Below are 18,121 nucleotides of genomic sequence, written 5' to 3'. Positions count from 1 at the left end.
GTAGACAATTATTAGTGAGGGTAAAAGAAACATGTCCCTAGCTGGACTTGAACCTACGACCCCATGTTCCCAAGACTGTAACCTTAACCACTAGGCTACAGGCAGATTAGCTGTTTAAACTGGAAATGTTTCAGAATAAAAAGGTATGGGTATTTTGCGTGTGTATGCGAGTTTTTGATTGGGTCGTGAGGATGAGGATTTGGCTGATGTCGGTAAAATGTCCAATGGGGAGACATGTTGTTAGTGGGATAGGCGGCAGGAAAAATAAGAATGAGAAGAAGAAGAAGAAGAAGGAGAAAACGTAAAATCCCCTTAGTTTGGGGCTTTATTGTGTCAAAATAGCCCTATTCAAACAGCTTGCGAAGATCATTTAATGTAGCGGAGTCCAGACCAGGGCGAAGTCCAGACCAGGGCGGAGTCCAGACCGGGGGGGAATCCAGACCAGGGCGGAGTCCAGACCAGGGTGGGTCCAGATCGGGGCGGAGTCCAGACCAGGGTGGAGTCCAGACCAGGGTGGGTCCAGATCGGGGCGGAGTCCAGACCAGGGCGGAGTCCAGACCGGGGGGGAATCCAGACCGGGGCGAAGTCTAGATCAGGCGGACATGGCGGTTGAAAGGCCCTCCCCAAGACTCCGCCTCTACTTGTGGGCGTGCTGCAGCAGGTCTCGGGACCCCAGGAGTTCTGGATCTTCCCCGGCGGACAGTTCCGGAGTGTTCTTCTCCAGCCAATCGGGGGAGCGGATCTGCTGTCGCAGCGTGCCAATCAGAGAGTCCAGGGCGGAGCCAGCGGCGGGCTGAGCGGCCTGGAGGTCCAGTGTGACGAAATCCTCATCAGCCAATGAGGAGGCAGCGCAGGTGGCGACGGAGGGGGGGGCCGCAGGGGGGCCGTGACCGTCCCGTTTAGGCTCCGCCTCGTCAGCTGTGCTCTGGAGCCCCGCCTTCTCGTCCCCGTTCTCCGCCCCCTGACCGGACACCCTCCCCAGCTCCTCCAGGGCCTTCCTCAGTCTCTGCATGCCTGGAGGAGGAGGAAGAGGGGGAGAGGAGGAGGAAGAGGAAGAGGAGGAGGAGACAGAGGAGGAGACAGTTTACAGGACCAAACCATCTGTACACCGGAGACACAAAAAGAACAGAGATGAGGAAGCGGACCTTTTCCCACAATGCACTGCAAGCGACCTTCAGATTAAGAGGCGTGAGCCACACACTTGTCCACAGGTGGGGCAAGGGAGCCCAGATGTTGGGGTAATGCCGGCAGCCCTCTGGTGTCGTTGGGCACGTCTTTCGGTCCTCCTCTGTTGCATGGTGTGATGTATTTGTTCGGCCACCCTGGCACAGGTGCCCTGCCATGCCGATCTATCGAGTGCCAGAGGTTCTAGTTGGATGGGGTTTATGTTGCAGCGCTTCAGGAGGTCTGTGGTGTAGTCCTTATAGCACCTCTTTTGTCTGCCAGTGGCCCGTTTTGCAGCGCTGAGTTGCCCATAGAGGGCTTGGTGGGGTAGGCGGTGGCCAGGCATGCGGATGGCATGCCCTATCCAGCGAAGATGTTTTTTAGTCACTGCTGCTTCCACGCAGATGGAGTTGGTCATGGAAAGAATCTCAGTATGGGGGATTTGATCTTCAAAAAGACAGGCTGAGGATCTTTTGAAGGCATCGGATATGGAAGGCCTCCAAGTTTGTGATGTGCCGTCTGTATGGGGTCCACGTTTCTGCCCCATAGAGCAGAGTGGAGGCACATACCGCATTATATACGCCAACCTTGGTGCTGACCTTCAGGTTTTTGTTTTCAAAAACCCTTCTGCGGAGGCGCCCAAAGGCTGATGAGGCTTTGTTGATGCGGCTGTTTATTTCAGTGTCAAGGGAGCAGTCTGAGGAAAGTGTGGAGCCAAGATAGGTGAACTGGCCCACTACTTTGAGTGGAACACCATTGATTTGGAAGCTGGGGGGTGAAAGAGGTTGGACAGTGAATTGTGCCATAACTTCAGTTTTTTGAATGTTAACCTGGAGACCAAAGGACTGGTATAGGCCAGAAATTGTGTTTAGGGCATGCTGCATGGACTCTGGGCTGTGTGCCAAGACAGTGCAGTCATCCGCGTATTGAAGCTCACAGATTTGGCAGGTCTTTGTCTTAGTATAGGCCTGGAGCCGTCGGATGTTAAATAGACTTCCGTCAAGGCGATACTCCAGGTGAACTCCATCTCTGTGTCCCAGGGCATGATGGAAGAGGTGGGTGATGGCTGAGAGGAGGAGATTAAACAAGACCGGTGCCAAGACACAGCCTTGCTTCACCCCAACGTTGACCTTGAAGGACTCTGACTGGAGTCCTCCCGTGAGGACTCTAGCTTGCATGCCATCATGCAGTTGCTGCAGGACGGAGAGAAACTTAGGTGGTACCCCAAGTTTGGAGAGCGGTTTCTAGAGCATCTCACGGTTTATGGTGTCAAAGGCTTTGCTGAGGTCAATGAAGGCTACGTACAGGTCTTTGCACTGCTCTCTGCTCTTCTCTAGTAGCTGCCGTAAGACAAAGATCATGTTGGTAGTGGATCTAGACTTCCGGAAACCACTTTGTGTTTCTGGGAGAGCACTTTCCGAAATGTGTTCCACCAGTCTGTTGAGCATGATTTTTGCCAGCACTTTCCCTGCAGTGGAGAGGAGAGAGATTCCCCGGCTGTTCCCACAAACTGCTCTGTCCCCCTTCTGTTTGTAAATGACCACAATGTTAGCATCCTTCCAGTCCTGCGGGAGGACCTCGGACTTCCAGATGTTTGTGATCAGGAGGTGTAGGCGGCGTGTGAGGAGGTACCCACCATGTTTGAAGACCTCTGCCGGGATGCCATCAGGTCCTGCACTTTTGTTGTTCTTCAAGCCCCTGATGGCTTGGCGGGTTTCAAAGAACTGTGGCGGAGTGTCGAGATGCAGGATTAGTGGAAGGTCTGGGAGTTTATTGAGGATGTGAAGATCAACAGGGCTGGAGTGGTTGAGGAGGGTCTCAAAGTGATCCGCCCAGCGGCCAAGGATCTCATGACGGTCCTTGAGAAGAGTGTCCCCATCTGCTGATCGGACAGAGGCATTACTTTGCTTCCTGGGGCCATATAAGGCTTTGATAGCATCATAGAAGCCCTGGGTGTTATTGCAGTCTGCAAAGGTTTGGATTTCTTGTGCCTTCTGCACCCACCAGGTGTCTTCCATGATCTGGAGAGCACGCTGGATCGCAGCTCTTGCCTCAGCAAAAGTGGCTTTCAGGGTAGAGGATCCAGGGTTGGACAGGAGAGCTTTGTGGGCTTCATGTTTTGTTTGCAGGAGTGACTGTATTTTGGCAGAGTTGTCATCAAACCAGTCCTGGTGACGTTTCCTTGGCAGACTAAGCGCTTCCGAGGCTGCACTGTGGATAGCTGTGTGCAGAGCTGACCAATCAGTGGATTCCTCCGGAACTTGATCAAGGTTTCTTGCAAGGAGCCTGTGGTGGTGGGGTTGTTTAGAACATCCTGTCTGTCCTTTTGACGGACAATGATGTAATCCAGGAGGTGCCAGTGTTTTGAGCGGGGGTGTTGCCAGGTGATTTTGAGCCTGTTCTTCATCTGGAAGGTGGTGTTGGTAATGACCAGGTGATGTTCCGCACAGAGGGAGAGGAGCCGGAGCCCATTGCTGTTCATTTTCCCCACTCCATGCTGGCCAAGGACTTCGCTCCATACAAGATGCTCTGTGCCCACTCTAGCATTGAAGTCTCCCATGAGTATGAGTTTGTCTGCTGGGGTTTTCGGGATGATGGAGTCAAGACTTCTGTAAAAGTCCTCTTTGATGTTATTCTCTGCGTCCAGGGTTGGTGCATAGGCGCTGATGAGGGTGGCAAAGCGTCCCTTTGTAAGGGGAATGCGCCATGTCATCAGCCTTTCATTGATGCCAGTGGGGGATTCTGGGATGCGCTGCAGCAGATGGGTCTTCACAGCGAAGACAACTCCGTGGAGGCGGCGTGTGCCTTTGGGGACCCCTTTCCAGAAGAAGGTGTACCCCGCACCAACTTCTGTCAGGGAGTCCTCTCCATGTAGCCTGGTCTCGCTGAGTGCTGCGATGTCAATGTTATACTTCGCGAGTTCAAGGGCCACAAGTGCTGTTCTACGGTGGGGCCTGTCAGGTGTTTCAGCCATATCCAGGAGCGTGCGGACATTCCACGAAGCGATGTGCAAGTAAATATTTTTCTTTTTGTTTCTTCGACCGCAAAGAGGGTTGCGGCTTACCATCCGGAGTTGGGGGAGCAGACCATTTTTGGACCACCTTTTCTAGGTCCTTCCCCGTCAGGGGTGAGCAGTGTGGGGCTGTTCAGACTCAATGGAAGTTGGCGAGGAGACACGCTGCTCCATCCCACAATCTCAGCGACCATCACTCCATTGCCGCCTGAGTGCATGGTTTGGCTAGGAACTCCCACCCACATCCTTAGCCTGTACCTGCCGCCATTCCATATCGCCACAGGGCTTTGGGGTGGGAGGGGTGGGGCAAGGGGCTTGCGCAGGGAAAGGATTAAGGTGAGGGTGCGGGTGCGCAGTCCTCACTCCCAACATCTTCACTCCGCCAGGCATGCTTCCGGTGGCATGAGGAGCTCATGATGACCTTCGTCTGGCTGGAGCTGCAGGGGACTGCCGGTGGTCCGGTCTGTTGGACTCCGCCTGTGCCTATCCCCAACTGCAGATTTGAGCTCAGGGTTTACTCCCCTAGTCATCGTACCACCCAATGGTTTACCCACGTGGCAGTGGGACAGTGGTTGGCCTAACACCTCTAGGGACCACTGCAGCTCCGAGATCCCCTACTGATTTAGCCTGGGGTCGTGAAACCCCAGTTACCATGGGCTGCCACGAGGAGGCATAGCAGGAGTCTTGGTGAGGAAGAGGCTATGTACTGACCACAGAAGACTTATACGCTGCTTCCTGGACCGGCTGAGGTGGCCAGCGGCAGCAGCTGAAGGAGGGAGATTGCAGGCATCCCTACATGCAATGGCTCGCTTAGCAGACTGCACTAGACGCATCACAACACCCTGCTGGCAGTACAGCCGGCCAACCCACAAGCCGGAAAAAGCACACACACACACACACACACACACGGACCCAGCTGAAGGCACACACACACACACACACACACACACACACACACTGACCCAGCTGAAGGCACACACACACACACACACACACATACACACACTGACCCAGCTGAAGGCGCACACACACACACACACACACAGACACAAACTGACCTAGCTGAAGGCACACACACACACACACACGCACACACACACTGACCCAGCTGAAGGCGCACACACACACACACAGACACAAACTGACCTAGCTGAAGGCACACACACACACACACACACACACACACACGTACACACACACACACACACACACTGACCCAGCTGAAGCCGTTCCTCCTGGTCGGTGAAGATGATGCGGAACCACCCGGGCATAGCACAGGCGAAGGCCTCTCCTGGGCTCACCAGGACCTTGTGCCTGACGAAACACTGCCACAACTTCCTCTCCGCCAGGAAACTCTGCTCCGACAGCGCCTGGCCCCGCCCCCAACCAAACACAGCGTGTCATGGCCCCGCCCCCAACCCAAACACAGTGTGTCATGCCCCCACCCCAAACACACAGCATGTCGTGGCCCCAACCGCAACCCAAACGTAACGTGTCATGGCCCCGCCCCCAACCACACACGCTGGCCAGTAAGGTCGCTCCGCATGCCTTAGACCCGACCCCCACCACACACGCTAGCCAGTAAAGTCGCTCCGCATGCGTTAGTCCCGCCCACCACCACACACGCTAGCCAGAAAGGTCGCTCCACATGAGTTAGCCCCGCCTCCACCACACACACTAAGCAGTAAGGTCGCTCCACATGCGTTAGCCCCGCCCCCCACCACACACACGCTAGCCACTAAGGTCGCTTTGCGTCGTTAGCCCCGCCCCCCACCACACACATGCTAGCCACTAAGGTCGCTTTGCGTGCGTTAGCCCCTCCCCCCACCACACACGCTAGCCAGTAAGGTCCCTCCGCATGCGTTAGCCCCACCCCCCACCACACACACGCTAGCCAGTAAGGTCGCTCCGCATATGTTAGCCCCGCCTCCACCACACACGCGAGCCAGTAAGGTCACTCCGTGTGCGTTAGCCCTGCCCCCACCACACACATGAGCCAGTAAGGTCGCTCCGTGTGCATTAGCCCCGCCCCCACCACACACACGCTAGCCAGTAAGGTCGCTCCGCATGCGTTAGCCCCGCCTCGACCGCACACGCTAGTCAGTAAGGTCGCTCCGTGTGTGTTAGCCCCGCCCCCCACCACACACACGCTAGTCAGTAAGGTCGCTCCGTGTATGTTAGCCCCGCCCCCTCGCGCTGCGAGCCCCAGCAGCCCACGCACGCTACAGCCTCACCTTGCGGAAGTCGGCCCAGATGTAGAACCCGGAGGGGCGGTGCAGGTAGGGGATCCCCAGGCCCCGCAGCGCCCCCGAAACGTAGCGATGAGCGGCCGCCATGCGGGCGCGGTTCTGGGGCAGGAACTTCCGGCTCACCCAGTCTGGCGGGACGGGGGAGAGGGGGGGGGGCTGTTACTCACACTCTTAGGGTATGCACTGAGGCATTTATTGGGGGGGGGCCGGAGCGAAGCGTACCCCTATCCCGGAGCAGCTGTGCCACTTGGTGCTGGGCGGGACCCGGGATGCCGTGGTAGAACGCCAGCTGAGTCAGCGCCAACACAAAGTCCTGGTTCTGAGAGTAAACCACGCCCATACGCAGACCTGCAGCTGCAAAGTCCTGTAAGGACACACACACACGCGCAGACCTGCAGCTGCAAAGTCCTGTAAGGACACACACACGCGCAGACCTGCTGCTGCAAAGTCCTGTAAGGACACACACACGCACACGCACACACGCGCACACATACAGACACACACACGCACGCGCACAGACAGAGAGACAGACACACACGCACGCGAGCACACACATACACTGCTGTAATACCCTGTAAGGAGATACACACTTACACATGCACGCGCACACACGCGAAAAAACACACATACACTGCTGTAATATCCTATACGGAGACACACACACACAACAGACACACACGCATGCATGCAAACACACATACGCAAGCAAACACACTCACCCGCACGCACACATACACACGCACACACATATGCATACGCACACACACACACACTCTCACCTTACTCATGCCCCACATCACATGCGTCCGTTGGACATCCGGCAACCTGGCAACACAACAGAGGTCACCACGGAAACGGTCACACAGATACCCGTTGTGACCGCGAACAGTGCCGCCGCCGGTGGGAGGGGAGCTTACCTGTCGAAGCTGAGGACGCTTCGGAAAGAGGCAGACTCATCGAAAACAGACAGCATGTACACCTCATCAACAATGGCATGCAGCGCGTTCCTGAGGGCGAGGGAGGGAGGGGGAGAGAGAGAGTTTGCAAATCTTTCTCTTTTTCAATTTCATAGCACTTGTAGTCCACCTGCAAATTGGCACTGAGATTAATTATTAAAAATCGCTGTTTTACGAGCAGACCAACGCGAATACACACTTTGCGTTGGAGAGAGAGCGAGAGAGCTAAGAGGAGGGGGAGGAGAAAGAGAGTCCATGATCAGCAGGAGGAGTGTTGGATTCAGAGACTGTAAAAAATATGAACAAAGCTACTGTGACGTCACCCATTGACTCTCCGTGGGTCTCTAAAACACTTTTTGAAGCTCAATGGCGGGCGCGGCCATGTTGTCGATTTGGAGCCAAAACCATAGAGTTAAGCGGTCTTGTGATTTTTACAATGTGATTGACAGTCCGGTGCGGAAAAGCCCATCACTGAACGAACGATTGCAGAACGAAGTTGAGGCTAGCTGACTGTCTGCCATTATGTTTTAAAATATATTATCAAATGTTTACGGAGTTTAATTTCCATCCGTGACTGTACTGTGTCATGTAATCACGTTATATGTATGACATTAATAATACAATTATGTTCAGTTATCTTCAATTTATGTTTCTCAGCAAAACGAATATGCTCAGCTAGCATATCACTGCAGTTTGCCAGTGAGCTAGGTAAGCTATCCGTGGTTAGCTCACGCATAGCAGTATGAACCACATGGGAAGAACATCGACTGCACTGATGGTCATTCAATCAGAGATGTGTATAGGCTACTGGTGATTTGACCAGGCTAATTTTCATATAACTGTCTGGTAGACCTGCTGTTAACCGAGTAAGTTATCGTTGTAGGTTTTCGCCACAGTCAGTTAATGAGCCAGTAACTGCTATTACTCCATCGCCGTTTGTGGTGTTCACTTGCTGGGTGACGCTAGCTGACCGATCGTTCGCAAGTCACTTTTTACCGAATAAAAATTAACACTGTCAGCGGTGATTAACAAATCTACCAAGTATTTTAATAACTGATCTGCAGGCGTGTAAATATGACAACGCACTTTGTACAGCAAGTTTTCCACCTGGTGCATGAAGACAACAATAATGTACATTGAATTTCTAATTATTATTAAGCTATTTTTTTTTTTTCTTGTAGATCATCAAAACCAATGGAGAAAAGCCAATATACGCAAGGAGCCCCCAGGACAGATTCTGAGAACCACTGTCTTAAATGCTCTTGTCGATCTCTTAAATGCTAAAAACATGTTCCTTTCTAAATGCCAGTCTTACAAAGATGGTTAATTTCGTTAAATTCTGTGTGTGTGATTTCATCGTGTGTTGTATGTTATCCAGCAAATAAACCTTAAGACTCTTAATTCGCTTCGTGAAACTGAAAATTTTGCAGTGTTTATCCCAAAATCGGGATTATATTAGCTTTGTCACATGCGTGAAGCATGGCCCAGGTAGACATTTAAAGGAATGTACACGACTGACAAGCCGTCAAACACGTTTGACATTGAATATGTGCCGGTTAGGGTTAGGTAGCTAGTCAAATGGCTTGGTAGCCGAAGTTGCGAACTGTTTTAGCATAGGCTAGTGGACTACCAAATATAGCAAGCTGATTACGCTTTCTGCCAACTTTTTATTTGGTTAAGTAGGCTAAAGGAAATAGTAAAAATGACTCGGCTACCGAAAATCTTCAGAGGAGGATTATTTTATGGTCGTCTAGTGCAGCTGTAAATAGCACACGCCATACGAAATGGGATGCCTGCATTTTCTGACTTCGCACAGGTGGACCATGGTCGGAGCAGAGACTGTAAAAAATATGGACAAAGCTACTGTGACGTCACCCATTGACTCTCCGTGGGTCTCTAAAACACGTTTTGAAACTCAATGGCGGGCACGGCCATTTTCTCGATTTGGAGCCAAAACCATAGAGTTAAGCGGTCTTGTGATTTTTACAATTTGATTGACAGTCCGGTGCGGAAAAGCCCCTCAACCTGAACGAGGCTAGCTGACTGTCTGCCGTTATGGTTTAAAATATATTATCAGATGTTTACGGAGTTTCATTTCCATCCGTGACTGTACTGTGTCATGTAATCACGTTATATGTATGACATTAAAAATACAATTAGGCTATGTTCAGTTATCTTCAATTTATGTTTCTCAGCAAAACGAATATGCTTAGCTAGCATATCAGCTTGCCAGTGAGCTAGGTAGGCTATCCGTGGTTAGCTCACGCGTTAGCAATATAATAAAGACAAAAATAATGTAGCCTACGTTGAATTTTTAATTATTATTAGGCTATTATTTTTTTCTTGTAAATCATCAAAACCAATGGAGAAAAGCCAATATACGCAAGGAGCCCCCAGAACCGATTCTGAGAACCACCGTCTTAAATGCCTAGCTTGTCGGTCTCTTAAATGCTAAAAACATGTTCCTTTCTAAATGCCAAGATGGTTAATTTCATTAAATTCTGTGTGTGTGATTTCATCGTGTGTTGTATATTCAGCAAATGAACCTTGAAACTCTTAATTCGCTTCGTGAAACTGAAAAAGTGTTTATCCCAAAATCGGGATTATAATAGCTTTGTCACATGGGTGAAGCATGGCCCAGGTAGACATTTACGGAATGTACACGACTGACAAGCCGCCAAACACGTTTGACAGATTGAATGTTTGCCGGTTAAGGTTAGCTAGCTAGTCAAACGGCTTGGCAGCCGAAGTTGCGAACTGTTTTAGCACAGGCTACTACTGGACTACCAAATATAGCAAGCTGATTACGCTTTCTGCCAAGTAATTATTTGGTTAAGTAGGCTAAAGGAAATAGTAAAAATGACTCGGCTACCGAAAAACTTAAGAGGAGGATTATTTTATGGTCGTCTAGTGCAGCTGTAAATAGCACACGCCATAATGAAATCACCACGAAATGGGATGCCTGCATTTCTAGACTTAGCACAGGCGGGACCCGTACTCAGCCGTGAAGCTCAGCAATGCGCAAGGGCCAATGACAGCCAGCCGACCGCACAGCCCATGACCATGGACTGCTAGCCCCTACTAAATATGCTAGTCCTCCGCAGTAATCCGGCAAGTGCAACGCAAGCTGACCTCATTGGTTCCACCAACAAATATTGGCACTGTTCCCAAAATGGAACGCATAAATAGAAATCGACCCATGGCAGTCATAGAGACCAATAAAATACACATATTATGACTATTTGTTCTTGTGAGAAAATTATTGACTTTGTATGTTGTGACGCTATTTGGTACTGTGATTTATCATGGAAACCGGATATGAAAACACCTATACTGGAGCCATCCGTAGTGGCGCTAGTGAGCAACCAGGAACTACAACACCAGGAAATGAGCTTCAAAAACGAAGTCTGGTTTTGGCCGCTTGGGTCGGAGCCGCAATGTCAAGGCCAAGAGGCACCACCGCCCACCCCAGTGACCATAGACTGTAGCCCCTACTGTGGCTTAGTCCTCCGCAGTAATCAGGAAGTGACGCAAACTGTACCTCATTGGTCCACAACAAATATTATAACAGTGTCCAAATGACACAATAAATCATGAAATCGACCCATGGACAGTCATAAGACGAGAAAAATACACATATTGTGACTATTTGTTCTCATGAGAAAAAATTATTGACTTTGTATTTTGACCGCATTTGTACAGTAGACTTACATGGAAACCAGATATGAAAACACCTATACTGGAGCCAACCGTAGTGGCGCTAGTGAGCAACCAGGAACAACAAGACCAGGAAATGAGCTTTGAAAACGAAGTCTGGTTTTGGCCGCTTAGTTGGATCGCGATGGCAGGGGCAGGATGGATTGTGTGTAATGTGCATCATTACTGTGTCTAGTCTGAACTCCCACTCCACAGGACAGAACCAAATCAAACGCCCCCCAGCAGGAGAGAGCCCCGCACCTCCTGCCCCCCCCCGGTACTGCACCTCCTTCCGCCCCGCCCTACACCTCCTGCCCCCCAAGCCGTGCACCTCCTTCATCCCCCGGCCTGCACCCGCTGCCCCCCAAGCCGTGCACCTCCTGCCCCTCCTGCACTCACCGCTTGGCAAACTCCAGAAAGGCTGTCATTTCCTCTGCGGAGTAGATTTCTCCCAGGGGATTGTGGGGGTTCACAAAGATGACGGCTCTGACCCGCACACCCTGGGGAAGCAAGGGAGAGTGTGCAGAAGGCCCTGCAACGTGTGTGTGTGTGTGTGTGACTGTGTGAGTGTGTGTGTGTGTGTGTGTGTGTGTGTGACTGTGTGAGTGTGTGTGTGTGTGTGTGTGTGAGAGACTGTGTGTGTCAGTGTGTGTGTGTGAGTGTGTGTGTGTGTGTGTGAGAGACTGTGAGTGTGTGTGTGTGTGTGAGAGCTGTATGTGTGCGTGTGTGAGACTGTGTGTGTGTGTGTGTGTCTGTGAGACTGTGTGTGTGTGTGTGACTGTTTGTGTGGGTGTGTGTGTGAGACTGTGTGTGTGTGTGTCTGTGAGACTGTGTGTGTGTGTGTGAGAGACTGTGTGTGTGTGTGACTGTGACTGTGTGTGTGTGTGAGAGACTGTGTGTGTGTGTGACTGTGACTGTGTGTGTGTGTGTGTGTGTGTGTGAGAGACTGTGTGTGTGTGTGTGTGTGTGTGTTTGTGTACACGTGCATGTGAGTGTGTGTGCGTGCACACGTGGGTGTGCGTGTTTGTGTGTGTATGCGCGTCCATGTGATGAGAGCGTGTGCGAGCGCATGTGTGTGTATGTATGAGTGGTGAGTGTGTGTGTGTGTATGTATGTGCCGTGTGAGTGTGTGTATGGTCTGTGTGTATGCATGTGTGTATGTATATGCGGTGTGAGTGTGTGTGTGTGTGTGTGTGTGTATGTGCAGTGTGTGCATGTACGGTGTGTGTGTATGCATGTGTGTATGTATATGCGGTGTGAGTGTGTATGTATGTGCAGTGTGTGTATGTGCGGTGTGTGTTTGTCTGTGTGGTGTATGTGTGTACCTCTGCCTTGGCCTGCTCCATGCTCTTCTGTATGTGCGGTGTGTGTGTGTGTGTGTGTACCTCTGCCTTGGCCTGCTCCATGCTCTTCTGTATGTGCGGTGTGTGGGTGTGTGTGTGTGTGGTGTATGTGCGGTGTGAGAGTGTGTGTGTGTGTGTGTGTGTACCTCTGCCTTGGCCTGCTCCATGCTCTTCTGTATGTGCGGTGTGTGTGTATGTGTGTGAGAGTGTGTGTGTATGTGCGGTGTGTGTGTGTACCTCTGCCTTGGCCTGCTCCATGCTCTTCTGTATGTGCGGTGTGTGTGTGTGTGTGTACCTCTGCCTTGGCCTGCTCCATGCTCTTCTGTATGTGCGGTGTGTGTGTGTGTGTGTGTGTGTGTGTACCTCTGCCTTGGCCTGCTCCATGCTCTTCTGTATGTGCGGTGTGTGTGTGTGTGTGTGTGTGTGTGTGTGTGTGTGTACCTCTGCCTTGGCCTGCTCCATGCTCTTCTCTAGTTTCTCCACGGTGAGCAGGAAAGGCCGGTCATCACCACCACCGGGCTGGAGACACGCAGAGGAGGCGGAGCGTTGGAGCACAGCGCCATGGAAACGGCGAGCGCAGGAGAGAGCGGCCGCATGCCTACCTGGCAGTCCAGGTGAGAGTGAACGAGCCGCACCCCACTGTACAGCGCCACGTCCTCCCGGATCGCCCCGTAGAAGGGGGTTGGGACGAGAATAGCATCTGCACACAAACACACACGCATGCACACAAACACACACGCATGCACACCAACACACACGCATGCACACCAACACACACGCATGCACACCAACACACACGCATGCACACCAACACACGCATGCACACAAACACACACGCATGCACACAAACACACACGCACGCACACACGCACATGAACACACACACGCACGCACACGCATGCACACAAACACACACGCATGCACACCAACACACACACGCACGCACACACGCACATGAACACACACACGCACGCACACTCACACACACGCGCGCACGCACGCACATGAACACACACACGCATGCACACACACGCACACACACACACACACGCACAGTGGTTAAGTGGTGGCTTTTAAACCCCGGATAATAGCAGGAGATTAGAAGTACCCCACATGGGTCCAAAACACCCTTTATAATAAACATACACACTGCAGCACCCTTTATAATAAACATACACACTGCAGCACCCTTTATAATAAACATACGCACTGCAGCACCCTTTATAATAAACATACGCACTGCAGCACCCTTTATAATAAACATACGCACTGCTGAGCACTGCAGCACCCTTTATAATAAACATACGCACTGCAGCACCCTTTATAATAAACATACGCACTGCTGAGCACTGCAGCACCCTTTATAATAAACATACGCACTGCAGCACCCTTTATAATAAACATACGCACTGCAGCACCCTTTATAATAAACATACGCACTGCTGAGCACTGCAGCACCCTTTATAATAAACATACGCACTGCAGCACCCTTTATAATAAACATACGCACTGCAGCACCCTTTATAATAAACATACCCACTGCAGCACCCTTTATAATAAACATACACACTGCAGCACCCTTTATAATAAACATACACACTGCAGCACCCTTCATAATAAACATACGCACTGCTGAGCACTGCAGCACCCTTTATAATAAACATACGCACTGCAGCACCCTTTATAATAAACATACGCACTGCAGCACCCTTTATAATAAACATACGCACTGCAGCACCCTTTATAATAAACATACACACTGCAGCACCCTTTATAATAAACATACACACTGCAGCACCCTTTATAATAAACATACGCACTGCAGCACCCTTCATAATAAACATACGCACTGCAGCACCCTTTATAATCAACATACGCACTGCAGCACCCTTTATAATAAACATATGCACTGCAGCACCCTTTATAATAAACATACGCACTGTAGCACTCTTTATAATAAACATACGCACTGCAGCACCCTTTATAATAAACATACGCACTGCAGCACGCGTGTGGGCTAACCCCACAGGCGCACCCTTTCAGTGTGCTGCTCTCGGCTGTCTCTCTCCAAACCCCGCCCAGCACAGACTAAGCACACACTCACCGCCAGGATCACAGGTCACCGCAGCGATGCTGGAGAACAAGGAACTGCAGCCGCTCATCACCACAACCTGCGCCGCACGGACACAGCGCAGTTTAGCACAGAGACACAGCGCAGTTAAGCACAGAGACACAGCACAGTTAAGCACAGAGACACAGTGCAGTTAAGCACGGAGACACAGCACAGTTAAGCACAGAGACACAGCGCAGTTAAGCACAGAGTGAGCATTCACAGTTACAGAGTTAGCTTGCTTTAACACATACAGCGCAATTAGTGTAAGCTTGCTTTAACACTGGTAGCACAGTTAGCATGGACACACTTTTTGTATACATACCCACACACATGAGCGCAGAGACACACACGAGCACAGACACACACACGCATGCACACACTCACATTCTCTGGCTCCAGTGGACTAGGGGCCTTGCAGTACTCAGTCAGGAAACTGGCCACTTCCTCTCTCAGGCTACAGGGGGGGACAAAGGTGCAGATTAATCAGGAAGACCAGGGGCCCCCGCCAGCACTGGCCAGACTCTGTGATCCATACAGTGCAACAGCAAAATACTCCAACAGGAAATCCTTTAAGCTCAGTACAGTTCTGTGCCTTTAACTGCTTTACTACGCCGACAGGAAACTGTGGAACAGCAAACAGACACGAGCATGTGCACGCTCACACACACCTCAGCAGGCCACCACACGCACACTCATGCACGCTCACACACACACGCACACTCATCCATGCTCACGCACACACGCACACTCATGCACGCTCACACACACGCACACTCATCCATGCTCACGCACACACACACACGCACACTCATGCACGCTCACACACACGCACACACGCACACTCATGCAAGCTCACACAAACACGCACTCATGCACACTCACGCGCACACACACACGCTCATCCATGCTCACGCACACACGCACACTCATCCATGCTCATGCACACATGCACGCGCACATGCACACACGCATCCAAAGCGATTTGATAACAAACATAAACCATATCTACATGAGAGGGTGGACCAGGCCAAACCTCACCCCCTCCCCCCACTCCATAATGCAGTGTAATCATGTTTTGCATTGTTTGAAACTGATATCATGGGGAACAATTAGGTCTTTAGTAGAGCCGATCCCGATTTTGGAGAATCCTAGCCCACCGATCGATGTTTTGACCGATATTTTGTCAAAAAGTGCAACATTTTCAAATCAATTAAACAAAACGTATATTTGATCAAAGTTTCTATATTTGAGAACATTTAACTTATAAGCAAACAAATAAATAAAAATAAACACACAAAGAACTTTTAGATAGATAAAAAAAAGTAAAAGATGATATTAAATTAAATATATATTAACACCATCTTCAAGTGGTGTGAATTCAAAATAACTCCACACATTGCTTTTACTCCTTTTCCAGCCATCTATAAAAAAATTAATTTAAAAAAATCAGTTTTCCAGTTTCAAACATGTATTTTTATGAATATTATTATTGTTGTTGTTGTTATTAATTTGTTATTATTATTTCTTAGTATCTATTCTCAGTAAATGTATTATATTTTCTTATTTTATTCCTACTACATGGTCTCAAAGAGTAATACCTTATCTAGCGAGCTTCCGTGTCCATAAGAATTCGGCAGTGAAAAAAACTACAACGCGCTCTGACACGTGACTAGATGACACACACACACACACACACACACACACACACACACTCACTTGCAATAACGCATTAGTAGTTGACATAGCCTCATTATTTCTTATTATTTATTCTCAGTAAGTTAAATGAATTATATTTTCTTATTTTATTCCTACTACATGATCTCAAAGAGTAAGACTTTATCTAGCGGAGCTAATGAGTGTCAAGTGTAACGTTAGATGAAACTAAATTGACTGGATGAAATAGGCCTACGTAACGTGAGGCTTGTCCATAAGAATTCGGTGGTGAAAAAAACTACAATGCGCTTTCGTGCAGGTTACCCGCGCTAACTGTTGGTTGATTCACTTCTCCAACAGCAATCCTTCTCTCATGTTATCACGACAAAGTTAGATGACATGGCTTAAAATGATCCATGTTAGAATTGTTTTATCGGCGTTTTTACTGTCTGGTTAGCTTGCTACGATGACGCGTGACTAGATGACACACTCGCTTGCAATATCGCGTTGCCTATTGACACAGCATCATATAGTAGCTAATATCATTATCTCAGATAAAAAAAACAAATGCATTCAATCACCATTTTATTTTGGCTGGTTATTTATTTGAGAATACAGCGATGTCCTCTGGAAATGTAGATCCTACGCTGCTTATGTGCTCACTGCCACTTCATAAAGGCTTTCTAGCCAGCTAGCTTGCTATAGTGAACTAAATATGTTAGCTAGCTCGCTCGCTTGATAATGAGGATTGATAAACATAGTGGTCGTATGAACACATTTAATTAAAAACTTTCACTAAATATACATAGGCCTACCTTTATTGCGGCAATCGAATCTGTGCAGACAAATCTTGCAGTGGAGAATATTGGATCTCATAAAAAACACGTTTTCAACGTACAAAAATGCCAAGTTACTCAAAAGTATTGATATCAAAATGACGCCAAGTTACGGTACTACAAACAATATAGGCTATCTATATTGTTTGTAGTACCGTAACTTGGCGTCATTTTGATATCAATACTTTTGAGTAACTTGGCATTTTTGTACGTTGAAAACGTGTTTTTTTATGAGATATCATTTCTTTTTGCAAAGCGTTGTATTATGAGTGGGAAATGCGAAGTGACCATGTAAGAAACGGTTGTGGATTATGGCTGTCCTTGTGTGAATTTGTACAGTCTGATGAGCGTGTACTGTTGTTCAGTTTCAGCTTGCTATATATGTAAAACAGTGGCTGTGACAAAGAAACGCAGGTGAAATATGGCATGTATGTACTCACGGATTTGACGGCCATCCAACAAGCCTTGACTGAGAAAAGAATCAGCAAGCACGTAGAATTAGAGCTGCCTAGGTCGCAACTTGTGTACCCTGCTGGCCTGCTCCGTTGTCTGTTATTTCGTGGAGAAGCACTTTTAGTGTTTGTAAGGTTTATAAGCCATTTTGATAGGCTTATCGGCAGGTGGGAATCCTGTTCGCTGTTTGGCTAAGCTAGAACCGGAAAACTTGATAGTGGACAATAGGAGCCGACGCATATGTCCCAGTAGGCTTTGCATATGAGAAAATAACAACAGTGTGCGAGAAATTAGGATGAAATTATGAAATTGCGTAGTTGAAACAATATGTTTTTAGCAGAATGGGCATGTAGGTGAAGGTTGACATGATCACAGACTATAGTACAGAGTAAATAAAGTGACCATGAGCGTGCTTAGATTCCTCACGGAATGGTTTATATAACAGTCTGTATAAAACGTTAGTTGTGAAAGTGGAGGTTCACGTAACGTGTGAAACTAACTGCACTAGTGTGCTTTTGTCCATGTTCAGTACTAGTAGTTATATTTAGGAGTGAGTCATGGTTTTAAATGTAATGTTTTAATGGGGAGTCGCAGAACGTACATACGTAGTAATTGTTTGTATGTGGCTAGATAGAGAACAAGGCA

The 18,121-nt window shown here is 49.2% G+C and overlaps 1 protein-coding gene and 1 long non-coding RNA gene across 3 annotated transcripts in view; both read right to left on the bottom strand.

Annotated features, from left to right (window-relative positions):
* The window catches only part of LOC135242697 (uncharacterized), a 61,839-nt gene that overhangs the window by 16,231 nt on the left and 27,487 nt on the right, over window positions 1–18,121 (bottom strand). The gene's annotated exons all lie outside the window — the stretch shown is intronic.
* Window positions 1–18,121, bottom strand: part of LOC135242690 (1-aminocyclopropane-1-carboxylate synthase-like protein 1) — a 74,173-nt gene that overhangs the window by 47,424 nt on the left and 8,628 nt on the right. Inside the window, exons 5-15 of one of the 2 annotated variants that reach the window (XM_064313875.1) lie at window positions 14,919–14,988; window positions 14,526–14,592; window positions 13,024–13,121; window positions 12,863–12,940; window positions 11,478–11,578; window positions 7,344–7,433; window positions 7,206–7,251; window positions 6,649–6,790; window positions 6,412–6,554; window positions 5,394–5,547; window positions 409–1,014 (exon numbers count right to left, since the gene is read on the bottom strand). In XM_064313875.1, coding sequence (XP_064169945.1) covers window positions 638–1,014; window positions 5,394–5,547; window positions 6,412–6,554; window positions 6,649–6,790; window positions 7,206–7,251; window positions 7,344–7,433; window positions 11,478–11,578; window positions 12,863–12,940; window positions 13,024–13,121; window positions 14,526–14,592; window positions 14,919–14,988 — 1,366 coding nt within the window. In that variant the 3' untranslated portion in view covers window positions 409–637. The remainder of the gene's footprint in view (window positions 1–408; window positions 1,015–5,393; window positions 5,548–6,411; window positions 6,555–6,648; window positions 6,791–7,205; window positions 7,252–7,343; window positions 7,434–11,477; window positions 11,579–12,862; window positions 12,941–13,023; window positions 13,122–14,525; window positions 14,593–14,918; window positions 14,989–18,121) is intronic. The other variant, XM_064313876.1, reaches the window with a different exon arrangement.

The sequence above is a fragment of the Anguilla rostrata genome, chromosome 16 (genome assembly GCF_018555375.3).
Source record: "Anguilla rostrata isolate EN2019 chromosome 16, ASM1855537v3, whole genome shotgun sequence".
Lineage (NCBI taxonomy): Eukaryota > Metazoa > Chordata > Actinopteri > Anguilliformes > Anguillidae > Anguilla > Anguilla rostrata.
Note: the sequence above shows the minus strand (reverse complement) of the source record. Positions and strands in the feature narration are given on the sequence as shown.